Source organism: Lolium perenne, chromosome 6 (assembly GCF_019359855.2).
Source record: "Lolium perenne isolate Kyuss_39 chromosome 6, Kyuss_2.0, whole genome shotgun sequence".
In the NCBI taxonomy this organism is placed as follows: Eukaryota; Viridiplantae; Streptophyta; class Magnoliopsida; order Poales; family Poaceae; genus Lolium; species Lolium perenne.
The window spans coordinates 109,533,360-109,550,952 of NC_067249.2; the positions used below are offsets into that span (position 1 = coordinate 109,533,360).

The 17,593-nt window shown below is 43.5% G+C and overlaps 1 protein-coding gene and 1 long non-coding RNA gene across 5 annotated transcripts; both read left to right on the forward strand.

Annotated features, from left to right (window-relative positions):
* Positions 1–7,580: 7,580 nt before the first annotated feature.
* LOC127325934 (uncharacterized) lies at positions 7,581–11,522 on the forward strand. 4 transcript variants are annotated; one of them, XR_007867411.2, is made up of 6 exons: positions 7,581–7,936; positions 8,049–8,890; positions 9,182–10,083; positions 10,161–10,613; positions 10,724–10,795; positions 11,056–11,522. XR_007867411.2 is itself a non-coding variant. In XM_071822601.1 (6 exons), exons 1-3 carry the CDS (start codon positions 7,666–7,668, stop codon positions 9,195–9,197), a joined length of 324 nt encoding a protein of 107 aa, XP_071678702.1. In that variant the 5' UTR covers positions 7,583–7,665; the 3' UTR covers positions 9,198–10,083; positions 10,161–10,613; positions 10,724–10,795; positions 11,056–11,522. The 4 variants fall into 4 exon arrangements, 1 of the variants encoding a protein (XP_071678702.1); XM_071822601.1 differs by having other exon boundaries at positions 7,583–7,936; positions 8,854–8,890; XR_011747180.1 differs by having other exon boundaries at positions 7,588–8,890; positions 9,182–9,332; positions 9,831–10,083.
* A 1,403-nt stretch (positions 11,523–12,925) lies between these two features.
* LOC127325930 (uncharacterized) lies at positions 12,926–14,983 on the forward strand. The gene is made up of 3 exons (XR_007867408.2): positions 12,926–14,160; positions 14,254–14,424; positions 14,597–14,983. It is a non-coding gene; the product is annotated as an uncharacterized lncRNA (long non-coding RNA).
* Positions 14,984–17,593: the final 2,610 nt, after the last annotated feature.

The following is a 17,593-nucleotide window of genomic DNA, read 5'->3' on the forward strand; positions in this document are numbered from 1 at the left end:
GAACTAAATAATCAAGTAAAAATATATGTGAACTTCATGAATTAGGAGAAGTGAACTACAAGTAGCACTATGTTCTATTAACAAATTAAGCATGTCCGATTGGAACTGTTTCTACCAAACAAACTGAAATTTTGAACTTCAGAACATGTGTTACAACTACTATTTTTTAGAAGTTAACTCACTAGCTAAATTCAGAGTACCGTGATACAGTACAGTCTGCTCAAGAATTTCGGATTGCACAACTGAAATAGAACAAAAGCAAGCACATCACTATGATTTTTTGCTATATGAATCTGACCACTATTCAAGAACAAGAAGAGAAAAAATTACATCTCAAAAAATGGTCGATGGAGGGCGGGCGCGTGTGTGAAATCTCGTGGATATGCATGTGAACTCCCTGGTTGGGCGTCGCCGGACTCGCATCGATGCAGGTTAACGGGTTCACGGAGGGAAGGCCGGGGCACCAGACACTCCTGGTAGTCCACGGCCGCACTCGCATAGGAAGAAGGTGAGGCGGGGAGACGGGGCGCCGACGAAGGAAGAAGGTGGGGTGGGGCTTCCCAGCGTCGGGGAAAGAAGAAGGTGGGGCGGGGAGGTGCGGCACCGGCCAAGGAAGAAAATGGGGCGGGGCGGGGCGGCGCGAGGAGGAGGTGAGGGCCCTCCCGGCGGCGCGCGGAGGAGGTGGGGGGCCTCTCGGCGGCGCGAGGAGGAGGTCGGGGCCCTCCCGGCAGCGCGTGGAGGAGGTGGGGCCGTCCCGGCGGCGCGCGGAGGAGGTGGGGGATCTCCCGGTGGCGCGGAGGAGATGGGGGCTCTCCCGGCGGCGCGCGGAGGAGGTGGGGGACCCCCGGTGGCGCGCTAGGTGGGTGGCCGGCCGGGGCAGGAAGCAGGAGGCGGGGAAGTGCGGGGGGCGAGCGTGGTGGTGGATAAGGGCGAAGTTCGCCTAGGTGGTTTTTGGGCTGGGTCGGCCGGTTCATTCGGGTGGGTTTCGGCCGGGTCGGGATAAGAAGGTAAGCGGGAAAAGGGGGTTCGAGAATAGCTATTCTAGAACCCCTCTTAAGGGGGTTTCAAGAATAGTTGGGCTATATATATATATATATATATTTACTATTAAATACGATGGTACGTCACGACCTAGATCCGAGCGTATGTCCGTCGTGCATCGCTCCTGATGGGCCTGGCCCAATCGGTTCTTGCTTGGTTTCTTGGCACATCAATCGAGCAGAGTCAGGTACGAACCAAAACAGCTGCCCAACTTAGATCACGTTTCTATATACTGTATAATATGCTCGACCGTCCCGCTCCTCATCGGATCGTCGTGTCGCATCTGTATTTAGGTCTGAAGCTCGATGGCCGCCTCCCGCTGGCAGTCACACACACGAGCGTCCGGCTGGACCTTTCCGGCGTCCAAGAGCCAGAAAGTATCGGAGCACGGCAAAGCCGCGGCTCACCTTCATTTTCCTCGTTCGGCCAAGGCAGGGCACGCAGTTCTTGCTTGGTTTCTTGGCACATCAATCGAGCAGAGTCAGGTACGAACCAAAACAGCTGCCCAACTTAGATCACGTTTCTATATACTGTATAATATGCTCGACCGTCCCGCTCCTCATCGGATCGTCGTGTCGCATCTGTATTTAGGTCTGAAGCTCGATGGCCGCCTCCCGCTGGCAGTCACACACACGAGCGTCCGGCTGGACCTTTCCGGCGTCCAAGAGCCAGAAAGTATCGGAGCACGGCAAAGCCGCGGCTCACCTTCATTTTCCTCGTTCGGCCAAGGCAGGGCACGCAGTGGCAAATGTATACACGGCAGTGTGGTGGACTCTATAAGATGCGAGTGCTCGTTGAATTTCCATCAGCAGCAAAATGCAATCCTCACTTTCCAACGTGTCAGCAATGATTGCCAATTTTTGTAGCAAGGACCGGCAGATTAACACTGGCATCCAGCGACAGCGTGATAGATTAGCTAGCTCGTGTATGCAAGTAACTCCTATCGATGGCTGCAAGAAAACTAGCGGCGGCGTCCTCGACACAGGTACCTAATTTGTTGTTTTACTTGACATTTATCTAAGCTGCATCCGATGCTTCACCAAAATCTGTGTTACAAGAATGATTGATGAGATGTGGAAACAAAAAAGTAAATGTGGATACCTGGGTCTACAGCAGTGTTTTCATGCTTCGTACAGATCTGATGCATCATACGTGCATTACTTTTGTACACAACCTACCTTGTCAACAACAAATTTTGGTACTGTATATGATGCCAAATACTATGAGTAATGCTAATAATGTTTTGGACTGCATTATACTACCTTCAAATATTTATCATTGTGATATGTTTTAATGGATTTGATTTAGCACATTCTAAAAAAATTAACATTGCTCTTTGTAGTTCGGTACATGTCCCTTGTGATATGGCTTTGCCGAGCAACATTGGTGCTAATGGTGATCTAACATTAAAAGATCATCGAAGTACAATAAGGAACCAGATCCTCTAACGTTAAAGAGGAAAGTCAGCTAAGCTACATACTCAGTAAAATGAAGAGGCAAAGTCATGTAGGAAATACTGTTTAAACTTTACCGTATCAGATTATCGTAGATGGTTACTTTGCATATAAATCTTCAAAAGTAAAACAAAAAGTCAATCATAATTTTGATTGATAGTAAATAGATACCACGCATATATATTGTGCAAGTTAACTTTGTCAAAATTATGTTAATCATATGGATGGGAAGAAGTAAAGTTAGAGGGATGTAGCTTACCTGATTTCCCTCCTAAACGTTAGATGATCTCTTTCCGTCCAATAAAAGAGAGCTACAAGGATGGAGTAAACTATGGCTAAGTTTCTTGTTAACATATTATGATATTTCTAGAATTATGAGTGATGTATTGACTTATTTTAGACCCGTTGCAACGCACGGGTATTTTGCTAGTATATATAGGGTCGCACTATTTTGCAACCGGTGATCATAATATTATTCTGAGCACCACCCAACCCTATAAGGATCCGACTGAGCGGGGAAAAAAACCCCACCTCCCGCACTATCTCTCCACAGGACTCAACCCGACTGGTTCTTCCCCAACCTCCCCCAATTCCTCTGCCGCCATGGCCCTCCGAGCTTCCGCACCGCGCCGCGCCACCGGCGCAGCCCTCGGTTCTCCCGCTACCGCCGCCCGTGGTGCTACTGCAACTACCGCCCCAGAGTTCTCGCGCCGCCGCCCTAGTTGCTACCGCCATGGCCGCCCCATGGTTATCTGACCGCCGCGCTTCCCCGCTGTCCTCCTGCCCCACCGCAGAGTATTTCGCGCGCCACCAATGGGAGTTCCGTGCATCGCCTCCGGAAGGTCCGGCAGCACCCGGCGGGGCCGCCCATGCCTCCTCCATCCCAAGGTCGATCTCCTGACCACGAGCCCTTCATGCGTCACGCCGTGCGGGCTCGCAGTGTTTCTCCCTACGGCGATGCCCCGCATCCCTTTCCTCCCTACGGTGGTGCCTGGGCGCGGGCGGCCACGACCGTGAGTCCACGAGCTGGGCTTTTGCTTTTGCTGCAAAAATCGACTGCGTTCTGCAGCACATGTTTACTGAGAAAAGAAGTACATGTAAGAAGAAATTTGGAGGTGCGTTCACTAGAGCATATCACGCCATTCTCCTGCCACGGCCTCTGCTGGCAGCAGCGCTCCCTCGCCGCTCGGCGGACGCGGGTGTAGCAGTACACCTCGGTACGGTGCCCGGCTCACTCAGACTCAGACTCAGCGCCTCCCCATGGCGACTTGTTGCTCCTATGGTTATTTTTTCTGAACTATGACGTTTGGCCGCAGCGCGGGGCACATGATTAAGCACTTGCAACCAATTGTGTAAGAAAATGCAACCAATATTGATTTAGGAAAAGCAGGATCTTGTGCGTATTATTCAGTTCAGTAGTGACAGATCCTAATGCATTCAATTTTTCTTGCGCGTATTATTCAGTTTAGTACTGACAGATCATAATGCATCTCTATCTTGGACGTACCTTTGCAGCTGCAACTCAACGGAAGTGCAAGCTTGTTTGTTTTCCTCAGTGATTTGATCTAGCCAAAGATAGCCACTCCTTTCTCTTTGGAATAGTAGATGATACTTGTTCCGTACTTTGTATTTTCTACTACTAATCTTGCTTCTTGCCGCGTTGCGACAAGCTAGCAATGTTGACGTCACGCTGGTCCACTCGCCGCGCAACCGGCAACCGCCCCGACCCCTCAACCACCGCCGCCCCGTCCCGTTCAACCAACGTCATCGCCTCTCCAGCAACTGACGCCGCCAGCTCCTCCCAACCCCATTTGTATTTCTGAGTGACGATGCTTTACCCCTCAAAGTCACCGCATGGCCGCCAGCCCCCCCAGCGACGATTCCTAGCCACACCAAGTCCCTGGCGCCCCAGCTCTGCTGCCACGGGAGTCCTCTGCAGTGAGGTTGGGTTGACCTCCATGGACGAGCACGGTCTTGATTTTTTTGACGTTTTCCTTTTGATTGCTGATTGAATCAATCAAGATGATCATGCACATATTACCATTGTTGTTGTATATTTCTCTGATATAGGGAAGAACACATGATGTGTAAGAAGCAGTACAGGCTTTTTATTCAGTAAGTACAATTGAAAATTTGCGACCTGCATTTCCCACATCCTTCTAACCTGCCGTGCATCCACCTCTGTACTTTACTGGCACGGCCTTGGGAGTTGGGAATAGAGCTGAGGCGCCGGATGTCATATTGGAGCCTGGAGGAAACGGCTCGGCTGTCGTCCACTGCAGAAGTTCGTATACTCTTAACGGCGCATTACATATTATTTGTGTCACGCAGTTCACGCCACGAGTAAAAGAACAAATTGTAAATATTTATTTCCCTACAAATATACAAAAATCGTTCTGATAAGTACAATAATAGGGTTAGAGAAGTACAATTATCCGTCCCAAGAAAAAACAAAATAATCTAGTCATCCAGAGTGAAGGTCAAATACTTGTGGTTGAGAAGTACAACTATTTGGCGCGAGCAGTGCACCTACTTCATATTGAAAGTACTAGAAAACCAATGTAGAAAAAACAAAATAATCTTGTTATCCACGAGGAAGTTCAACTACTTGGCGCTGAGAAGTACAAGTATTCGACACGAGCAGTACACCTGCTTAATATATGAAGTACAAGAAAACCGAGAAAATCCAAATGTACAAAAAAATATAATCCGGTCATCCGCGAGGAAGTTCAAATACTAGACACAGATAAGTACAACCCTTTTAACACGAGCAGTACAAGCAGTTATTATAGGAAGTAAAAGAAAACCAACAAAATTCAAATCTAGAAAAAACATAAAAAATCCCATCATCCGTGAGGAAGTTCAAATAGTTGATGCGGAGAAGTGCAACCATTCAACACGAGCAGTACACCCGCTTAATATAGGAAGTATAAGAAAACCGACAAAATCCAACTGTACAAAAAACAAAAATAATCCCGTCACCCGCGAGGAAGTTCATATACTTGAAAACGAGAAGCACAATCATTTGGCACGAGCAGTACACCCACTTAATATAGAAAAGTACAAGAAACCCGACAAAGTCCAAATGTAGAAAAAACAAAATAATCCTGTCATCTGCGAGGAAGTACGTGCAGTAATTCCGAGAAGTACAGGAGGAGACAACAGGAAGTACAAGTGGTAATTACATGAATTAAAAGTGTTCAAATAAAAATACTCCCACCTAAGTTCACATAGGAAAAAACAATAATAATCCCATCACCCGTAAAGAAGTTCATATACTTGACAATGAGAAGTACAACCATTCAACACGAGTAATACACCCACTTTATATAGGAAGTATAAGAAACCCCACAAAGTCCAAATGTAGAAAAAACAAAATAATCCCATCATCTGCAAGGAAGTACGAGCAATGATTCTGAGAAGTACAGGCGGAGACAACAGTAAGTACAAGCGGTAATTACATGCAGAAAATACCCCCACATAAGTTCACATAGCAACATTGTGAAGTTCAAATATTAAGATCCGGGAAGTGCAGAATCTCTTAAAATAGAATATAGGGACAATCTAACATTATCATTTTGAAGCACACATGGTAGTTTTTGTAAAAACACACTAGTATCAAAACATTTTCAGGAAGTACAACCACGAAGGTCAAGCAGTACAAGGATATGTCGTGGGAAGTTCAGATGCACGTGGTTGTGCTGAGCATTTTGTGTGGCCACGGACCTCAAACGAACACCGTATGAGAAACTTATAGTCATTTTACTGAACACTTTCGTGAAACAGCGCCGAGTACAACCACATTTCCCTAGAAGTGCAAGTTCGTGTCGAGGGAAGTTCAATGCTATGTTTTTACGGGGCGGAAATCTATTGTTCAAATCTCATCGATTTGATCACCAACCACTTCAATCATTGTCACCAATAGCTTTATATGGTAGAGTATATGTCTAATTTCATTACCTACAACATTTTACAACAAATAGATGGATCTAATCTATTAAATTCAAATTGTTATCCCACAAAATATACCGGAAACATGATTTCAAAACATCTAAAATTACTTTCAAATCGTTTGGAGTTGGAAAAATGGTAGATACGAAAAAGATGCGCCATTTTGAGACCTTTCCAACCGTATATCATTTGCATTGGCTAAATATACCGCATGAAATCGCGGGGAAAATCATTCGGTGCCCGTCACATAAAACGGGCGGACAGTAAATCGAGTTATTCTCTTAAACTGTAAGGAATTAGAGAAAACAATTGGAATAAGAAAGTTGCACCTAGTCCATAGCTTTCCAACGCCATATCATTTGCATCATTCCGACAAACGGTTGAAAAAATTCATCCAAATTACTGTCCGCTCGTTTTTTAGTACGTCCGAATTTTGGTATTTTCAAAATTGTTCAAAAACTGTGAGGATTTTGAAAAAACTTAAAACATAAAAAAGTTGCGCAATTTCATTATCTTTCCAACGGTATATCATTTGCACAATTTAGATAAGCGATTCGAAAATTGAACTAAAAGTTCGTTTTCTGGCCATATAGAAGCATTTTCGTATTTCCAAAATTAAATTTAAACCGTGCAAAATCTGTGAAAAGTGTGAACATGAAAAAGTTGCGGTTTTTCATTATCTATCCAACGGTATATCATTTGCATAGTTCCGACAAATAGTTGAGAAACTCGAGGTATAATCAGTAGCTCTGAAAAAAACGGGAAGTTCAGGTAAGTTCGACAGAAAGTTGAACCCTGTTATCCGGGAAGTACAACCTTGTATCCAGGAAAGTACAAGTCGGTGCTCAGAATATTATTCTGCAACCGGTTGCAGAACAGTGCTGGATATATATGGGAAATAGTGGGCTACCATGGTGTGTAGCTACGCACGCTAATCTGGTCATTAGATCATTCTATAGAGAATCTCCACCATTGATTGAATTAACGGCGTTAGTGTGTCCGTCCCACCACCCGCTCGTCCGGCTGGCCCTATCTACACTACTTAAAAAGGAGGAACATGTTCCCTATTCTGCCACCTCTCACTACGACCAACCTTTCGTCGTTCCGTGTGGGCCAAAATGGGCCGTCTGGACCGCGCCAAACTAGGAGACGCACAAATCCGTCGTGCAGCACACAATCTCACTTCCGTCACACTGTCTCCTTCCTCGCATCTCTCACCATGACCCGCCGCCAATCACCTTGGAGGGCGACCTTGGAGGGCCTCGCGCGTCTGCATCGAGAAGATCCACCGGCAGCCTTCGTCAAGCTCGCCAGCGCCGCCACAGCGCTTCTGCGTTTCCGCCCACGATCTGATGGGTGGGTTGATGGGCTCCTACGCGACGATGACAGCCGTAAGGTCCGCGACGACGAACTTCTCCATGCAATGCCCCCTCTTCCCCGGCAAAATACCCTCACCGCAGATGTCCACAAGATCTCCTGCTCTCCTTCAGGTACATGCCTCCCGCCGCCTAGATCTCATGCAATTTTTTAGGGCGAGCATGAATGAGGACCACCTCGCTGATGTACTGCACATGACTGTCCTTGAGATCGTGTTTCTAACAGCGCATTTGGTTGGAGGAGTTGGATCTTGGGAATGGGAGTTCGGGAATGTGGGACGTCTGTTGATTTGTTCGTGGACATGAGACTTGAGGAGGGAGGGGAAAGATGAATTCAGGGGTCAACTCCGTGATATCTCTGCCCTGTTGGAACTAGGTAATTCGATTGGGAATTGGGAATTGAGAATTAGAAGGAAATTGACTCATGGCTTAACCGTCTACGACGCCTGGAGCTACGCCACCGCTGGACGATCAAGATGCGACCAGCTATGGAGGCTGAGTCGACCTCAACATGTAATCAGTCCACGCATAAGGTAGAACGAGAAGTCTCCACAACGTCCCATCCTCCAGGGTCTCTCCCCAAACTGACTGGAGCCGCCGGCGCGAGAACTTCGTGGCTAGCATCGGAATACACGCAATCGCCAAGCACATGACGGACGCCATATTCTCCTTCATCCGGAATGACGTGGTCGTACATGACTCCTTCGTGCAGTACATCGACATGCTCGTCTTAGATTGTCGTTCATGAGTTGTGGATCTCCGTCAGGGACACGACCGCACATAGCGCTGTGCGCGTCTAGACATTCAAATACAACGTAGTGGAGAGTAAGCACCAGATGCTGGAATATATGTCTTCTTCCTTTTATATTTATGAGTTTACCTTCAGACAGATTGTTCAAAGATGTAGAAATTTGGAGGTGTCTTTTTCTGTTTTGTGTTAGACATCGGTAGAAATTGGAAATGGGTTCACTTTTTGTAAGCTAAAGTAGAATACAAATCAGAATTGGATTCACCTATGTCTGTTGTTGCAGAAGAGCCGGAGATGTGTTTGGCGTTATGGAATAGCAGGTGATTGCTGTTAATATTTCTCCCTTTTATTCTACTAGCTATGTGAGATTTCTTCCCTTTTTATGGTGTCCCCTATTATTATTAAATTCAAATTAGTCATCTCTGTATGATGCAATACTGTACGAATAGTCATAGAATGATCATGCAATTAATCTGGTGTGCGATTCTTAATGATGTTGTGTCACCCTGAACCTTTCTTATTGAGTATATGATTTATGCCTCCTTTCCTATTGACAATCCACCCTGTTAATATTGTACACTGACACACCATCTTGCTTTTGGATAATGCAGAAAATCAATCAGATGATTGCTGATGTGGACAAACACGGTAGTGGATCAATAGATTATGAGGAGTTTGAGCACATGATGACTGCTAAGATTGGAGGGGGATACAAAAGATGAGCTAACAAAAGCATTCGTTATTACCGAGTAAGATGAAAATGTAAGAGTTTCAGTATTTCTTCCTTCTATGCATCATCTAAAATATTGATGTGGCTGGCATTTTTTTTATAGAATCAACAATCAAAATGTACCTTAGAAAATTGATTGACATTTACTTTATGTGTTCAATTTAATTGACATTAATTTTACTTCTAGCTGCTTAATGTGATTGGCATTTGTTTTACTTCTAGACGTGTAATGATGTTGACCAAGTTCCTAAATATAATTAAATTTCATTACTCTCTTCGAGTTACAGTGCAGATCATTCTAACATCTTGACCTGTAACTGATATTACTACGTCCATGATCAAATATAATACACATGTATACTTAATTTCAGCTAAAGCAACACCTTTTGAAGAAACAGACTTTCAAATTTTCCCTAGGAAAATCTTGCAAGTCTTAAATGATACATGTTACGTATATTTATTGGTTTGGTGCTCAATGACAATAGTTATGTTACAACTCTACCATGTTTGAACACATTGTCCTTTTGAAGAGTGTTAGCATAACTCCATGGGAAGATATCTGATGCTGTTGTCAAAAAGTGATAATTTCACTCTCCAAGAGATCCAAGAAATGGTACATGAGGCAGATCAAAATGGTTAGCCCTTTTCTCGCACTCTTTGCATCTTTAATGAGCCACCGCCAGGAAACAAATTCTCCACCTAGCAGTAGGCATAGAGCAGGGAGGCCACCGTCCAATGTTCGGAGACAATCAAGGTCGCCGCACGTAGGGGCGATTTTATCAGGTAAGGCTTGAGTGCATTTCAGTTCGTATCTTAACCAGGGAAAAAGAATCGAAGCAAACTAAATCTATGGTCTACAGGAAGCAGCTGATCTTTATTCACTCTTTTGTCATTTTCTCGTGCAACCTGCTGCGGCGCTGAACCATGGCCAGAGAGGGATACTCATCTATCGAAGTAAGGTCTAAGAAGACTACGAGAGCATGACAGCTGTCAGGACCTAGGGGCAGCCCGAATGACTTTTTGTTAATTAACTTTTCATACATCTCTTCTATGTGCTATGTTCCATGACTTTTTTCTTTCGAGGTAGTAGCACTATTCAGAAAGTATAGGACGCCTGATTGAAAGATATACCTCATGTTTTCATACGGTATCTGACATAAGCAGTTTTATCTTTCACAATTCAGTTTTAGTTATCTCTTACAGAGGATTTCTGCCCTAAAAACTCTGGTGATTATTTTGTGGCTATATGTTGTTGGTGAGGGAGCTGTTCGTCGTGTGGGGCTACACACCGTGGTACTGGAGCTTGACTCTAGGTTTGTTTTCTCTCCCCTATTCTAACACAGATCGTCTGAATTAATATTTCTTTTCAGTTGTCTTCTTTAAGTACCATTAGGATCATTACCGGCCATTCTATTATGTGCAGGTTTTGGCAAGCAGAAAGAAGATATTTATAACCTTGGAGTTCATCACTGGTGGTGAACTATTTGAAAAAATTGTAAGACACCACTCTTAGCGATGTCTGCCATATGGTCTTGATTTCAAAATTTGCTATTAGAATTAATTTACACTCATGTATGAAATACTTCCTTTTCATGGTGGTGCTGTATACAGAAACATGTTTCCTGTGGATATTGAGCAATGTATTTGGTCGACACTTTTAACTTGTTTCATGTACCAAAACAAATCAAATTAACACTTTTTTACCTAGAAGTAGTACATCTCTATGATATTAAGATGGTAGGACATGGTTTTCAGGTTCACATGGTCGGACATCCATCCATGGGCATTATGGGGGTGACTCTGAACGTGAGGAGTGGCCTTGAGCTTGGCGAGCGCGTAGATGTCGTGATCTGGCAAGGAGTGCGGAAGAAAAGGAGAGGCAGGAGGAAGCCAAGAAGAGGATTAGGAGGCTTTGTGGTTAACTTGTGTACTGCGCCGAGGCCAGGGCGGTGGCAAACGATGGGTTGTGTGGTTGCTGTGGAGTATCAAAATCATGACAAAACGTACTCTCCTCCATCCATAGATGAGTACTGGGTAGTACTAAGAATTAACATGGTAGTACTAAGAATTAATCTCCTCTTATTTAAAATGATTGTCTGCATAGTAGGAGTTAGCTTTTGAGGTCAATGTATTTGCGAATACTCCCTTGGTACCATGCTATTTTGTAATTGAGTTTGGGCATATTTAGAGTACTGATGTCATGTGTTGTCCAATTTTTTGCATATATATTGTTGTATTTTTTTCCAGTTAGTACGGAAATTTTGACTAAAATGTTCAAATATGATTTCTTAGTGTTTAGTACTTATGCTATTTTCACATTTTCAGGAGACACATTTCAATGGGATATTTTTTAGTTTGTTAAACCTAAACTCTCCTTCAAGGATGGCAATGAGATATTTTTTAGTTTGTTAAACCTAAGCAATACCATACCCGGCCATGTCCGTATAGTCGATGTGTACAAACTTTTACCCATACCCGTATGCACGGGTATAAAATTTTACCCATACCCATACCCAGCGGGTAGCCAGACCCATTACGTAACTGGTGGGTATGTCAAATTGTATACAAGCCACTCGCAATTTTACATTTCTCGACAACAAATTTGACTAAAAAAATAAATTATCTCAACTCAATAATAGGTAGTTGAGTACTTAAAAATTAACAAAATATAAAAATCACATTCTCATATTTTAACTCATAAGTCAATAAAATTAGATGTGTGACATAAGAAATTGATAATAAACGGGCAGGGTATGGGTATACCCGCGGGTACGGGCAGAGCATGGGTACTACCCATGGGCATAAAAGTGTAATAAACGGGCAGGGTATGGGTATACCCTCGGGTACGGGCAGAGTATGGGTACTACCCATGGGCATAAAAGTGTAACCATAACCTGCCCATGTGGGTATGGTACTCACGGGTACTACCCGTACCCGTGGGTAAAATTGCCATCCTTACTCTTCTTGTTGATGAATAAGAATGAATGGTGAATGGAAGACTCATCTTATGTAGAGTTGTATCGCCAGCCTTTTCCACTGAGAGGCATGTAATGGCCACTTACAAGAGCATAGAAACGATATATAATAAATTGTTGTATGCATTGCAGAAAATTACCAGTTATCAATATAGTTACTATACAATACTTATCAAAAAGACACAAAGTGTATAGAAAAGAGAGACACTACAAAAAAAAAACTCTATTGCCTTTTTCATTTTTTTTGTTATTGTCTAATATTGTTGCACTTTTGGGAGTCGATATCAACGAAACTATCTCTTGTTATTAAAGTGATTACATAAAGTGTTGCTAACTGGAATTTGCCAGATTGTGCACTTTAAAAGAGACAGATGTGTAAAAAGAGATAAAAAAAACACAAGTTGTCAGTCATCGGAGAGGTTAGCAAGAAGGATAAAAATATGAAAGTATAGTGTTGGCTCAAATACTACAAATCATCGTACTTCTATGGCGCAGCGAAATGAAACTACCTCTTTTTATATTTTGTTTTCCCGTGGCAACGCACGGGCATTTTTACTAGTAAAAAATAAATGTGTCATGGTCCACCTCTCACCTTGCCCCTTTTCCCCATCATGCTGTACACGCCCACCAGAGAAACCCATGCGCGACGGTAAACTACACCGCTCGATCTCCTTCCCCATCTTCTTCCCTGCTGCCGGCGCCCCGCAGCGTCTCCCGAACTCCTCCCCCGCCTTCTTCCTCGTCGGGCCTCCTCTGCCGCTTCTTCCCCCCACCTACCCCTAGGCCAGCACCTCACCTTCAACTCGATCCCCATCACCACCATTCGCATCTAACCGTGCTCCACTCGCTCCGACGCCGGCCGATTTGCCCCTTGGTGGTGGCTGTTGTTGGCAGAAAGCGGTCGCATGCAACTACTAGGACCTGACCGCATCCAGCTTTCTTTTGCTATTTTTCTTTGTTCTCCATTCGTGACCTTTTCTTCCACAAAACCGGCTCACGTTTCTCTCTCTTGGCTAAGTCAGCCCATTTCTCTCTCTGTTTGATAAGTCCTCTCTCTTGTTTTTTTTTTGATTGTTTTTTTGATTGTTGTACTAAGAAAAAAACATTCGATATCAAAAACAAAAAAAAAATTCGTTCCTGGGTGATTAATTCAGGCCAGATCTGGGCAGTAGCGGGCCTGCGGGTGTTGCGCACACGGGATTCTCCTACTTGATTTCTGTAGTGATTTAGATCTACACTTTCTTTAGTCTGGTTCTTGATTTCTTGCATTTCTCTCTCCTGTCCTTGGATTTTTTATCTCTTCATCTCTTGAATTCCAGTACCAGAGCGCCCATGCTGGATGGATGGATGATGTTTTTTTTTTGAACGGCGGCGCGACGGCCACTCCTGTACCCATTCCTCCCGCATGGCCCGTTTCATCCCTGCTCACCCTCGCATGGTTTTCTTTTGATCTCAATTTTCTTCAACACTTTTCTTCGATCTGGATATCATGTTGTTGCCGATCAAGATACCATGTTGTTTTCTTGTACATGGTTACCGATCCAAGATCCAGATCCCATGTTTCTTTAAACGATTCAGATCCCATGTTCACTGAAAGAAGTTTTTACATGGATTTGCTTCACCACACGGAGTTGATTCCTTTGTACATAGTCTGTACCCGATCCAGATCCTGTTAATTTTTTTGCACATCACCGATCGGGCCAGTTCTTTTGCTTCACCTTCAATTAGGATCATGTTGATTTTTGTTTGCCTCCTCCCCTGCGGCAGACCGTACGGCACCGCGTCCTGCGCAACGCCACGCCGCCGGTCGGGTCGTTCGTGACCCTAATTCCCCGCCGACGGTTGCGAGCAGATCCACTAGCCGGAGGTGAAGAAGCCGGTAGAGGTCGGGCCTCGCATGTCGTTCTTTTTTTGAATCTATTTTGTCTTCACTTTTTTTTTGTTTCCGATCTGAATAATTCACGTTTGAGGGAATCAGGTCCATGCCGATTTTTAATCTGTGGCTATTGTGGCGCCCCCCGCCAGATCTGCACGGTGAAGGATGCCGCTGGAGGGATCGCGGCAAGGAGAAGGAGGGAGCTCGGCCAGTGTCTCCGGCGAGGTTGTTTTTTTCCTTTGCAAGGACAGCAGAGGGAGCAGTCGTATGCAGGTTCTAGACCAAGCTGCACCCATCGTTTTAATTTGCTACCTTTTTCTTAATCTCTTTCCGTTCATTTTCTCACCAGAAGCTAGCCCATTATCTCTCTGTAATTGATAAGTCCTCTAGCTCTTTTGCTTTCGTTTCTATGGTTGTACTAAGAAAAACGAGCTCCGCCATGTAGGGATAATGTTTGGTCATCTTGTGATTAGCGTGAAAGTCTATGGTGCGGGTCTCAGGCCGGGTCAGAGGCGAGAAGAGGAAGCGCGTCCGTCTTGGGCATCCAGGGAGATCCAACATGCAGCGAATGAAGAATAAACCTAGGTGGAGGCAGTCGTGAGGATGTAAATGTTTTTTGGTCGATCTGGATTTGCATCACTCTTTTTTGCTGATCTCGATTTTTTTGTGTGCCCAATTCAGATTCCATGTCGATTTTTTTGTTCATGGTGTTTCCCGGATCCAGATCCTATGGTCATTGAAATAAATGGTAGAAATTGGTTAAGGATTTGCTTCAGTGCGTGATCTTTTTTATGCAGGGTGTATTTGCAATCCAGATTCTAGTTTCATTCAAATAAAGAGCAAAAACTTATGAAGAAAATGTTTTGTTAATTATCTTCTAATATTTTGGTTCAAGATCCCATGTTCATCTGAGTTTCCTGATTGGTTGATATTCTGGGTAACACAGAAAGCCTTTTGGCATCATTTTTTTTGTTACAGGACAGTAATTATTTTGGCACCATTAATCTTGTTTGAGTCAAACGCGGTGGAGACTATGGGCAATAGCCGTAGATATCATGGAGCATAAAAATTCAAAAACAATAATAATCATGCACGGAGAGTAGTGGTGTAATCGTACAAATGATATTAGCATATAAAGATGGATTTTTGAGGTAGCATACAAAGAGGGCTTAATATAATATGTTACCCCAAAGCATCTGCCACAGTTGTTACTATTTTGTTTCCTATCGGATGAATGAATGTCAGGATGACCGCCAGTTTGAAAAGGCACTATAGCAATATGTGGTGGAAACCAGCTCTTTTTTGTCAGAGACTACGCACCGTGAAGTAGCCCGTCTATCAACACGGTAAGATGGGCATAATCCAACGGTACTGACTACGGGCGTAGCTATCACCCCGGGTATAAAATCCGCGTCGAGATAGATATATATATATATATATATATATATATATGCGCAACTTTTTAATTTAGAATGTTTTTCCAAATAATGTTACGTTTAAGAGCAGATCTGAATATACTCAAATCAGGTTTCGCGGATTTCATCGTCACCGTAGAGTTTGCGGGTGTTATTTTGAAAACCGCTCGTCGGATTGATGCATACGATATATCACTGGAAAGCTGTAAAAATTGCACATGTTTTTCGTCAAGACAGATTTCCCAAATTATTAATAGTTTTGATCTAATTTTCAATATACTAAAAACGCAGGTGGTAGTAGGCAAATCAAGGATTTGACATTGACATGCCTACGGTGCTTTGGTGGGGAGGGACACCATGCTAGATTGAAATTAGCCTCATATTGTCTTCAATTAGTCGAGGTGGGGATCTGTTTGGGCAATTGATACTCGTACAGATGATTTTAACACGTAAGATTTCCGCCCGTGAAAAACAGAGTATTTGAACTTCGGTGCACATACATGCGAACTTCCGGATATGTGTGAGTGAACTTCTTATCGCGAAATAAATGGTCTCTATTGCTTCTGGTATTTTGGTCGTAGTTCTCTAACCGTTTATTGTAATGATGCCAGTAATATATCATTGGAAAGCTATGTAAATTCCGCATCTTTTCCTTATTGATCTTTTACGAAATTCTTGGCAATTTAAGAGCTGGTTTAAATTTACAAAACTCCATTTTTTCAAACTTCTCGCTCTTTTGCAATAGTTATTTCTCATAGAACTTTAACGTTTATATGAAGTGAACTTGCCATATCAATAAGGTGAACCTCTGAATATCTTATCAGCCACACATTAACAAGGCATACATGGTTATAATATGTTTCCAAAGTTCTCAATTTTCTGTGTTTTTTTCACGTAGGTCGAGTGTGAACTTTCAGTGGTGGCAACACGATGAAGAGTTCAATTTGATTATCATGTGGATAGGTTTGATCTTCCAGAATAAAAGGTTAACTCCCCCACGAAACTGTGATACAAGAAAGTATAATTTTCTGCATCAATATTGTGAACTCTACCGAGAAAAAGTATTTTCGTACATCAAAAGTAACTTTCATTTGCAAACGAAGTGTACTCTACAAGATAAAATAGCAAGTTGCAATGTTAAGCTTATATACTGAACTCCCGATGTATATGAATAGAGCATCTTGACAAAGAGAAGTAAACTGCTACATAACAAGTACGAATAAATATGCACTAAAGTCCGGCAATTTTTTCCATGGATTGCTTCAATATTTTTGTTATAGCCAGAACTTCCTGAAAAACAAAAATGAACTTCTCGCTGAATTATTTTTCTGAGAAAAATAAATACAAATAGGAGTTTCCTAGTACAGGCTCGACTAGACAAAGTAGTAATCTAGTATTGAGCTAAAGCAAAAAATGTATAGCTAGCACTATCCAGAACATCAGAGGAAGACATAATACAAACAAATGTTACATAGTGTTGGAATGCCATACAAATAATTATGCAAAAAAAGTATATCGGACAATCGCATGTGTATGTGCTAAAGGAGCTAGTTGCCTTCCTTGTCCAATCTTTTGACCGTGCTGGAGATTCAAGGTAAAACTGAAGTCTGAGAAGTGAACTCCACACATTGTGATAAACTTCACATAATGTAAAACTGAACCGCAGATAAACTGAAATTGTCCCCGTGCTTCGCGTCCAACTCTATCTGTGCCAATTGAGGTCCCCGTGCTGGTCTGGTTCGGAGGTGGAGGGCAGCGAAGCTTAGGAGGAGTCACATCCCAGCGCGGGAGAAGGGGCGCAAGGTGTACTTCAGGACGACGCCCAAGGTGGACTTCACAGCGCAGTGTGATGGGCTCCTGAGGGTGGCGACTGTGAACTTGTAAGCTGTGGTAGGGCGTGCGGAGCAGTTCAATACAGCATCACAACCTGCAAAATGAAGTGAACCTTCTCTGACAAATGAAGTGAACTCTCCCAAGAATAAAAACTGAACTTCATCATAAATTTTGACTTTCACATGCAAGTAAAC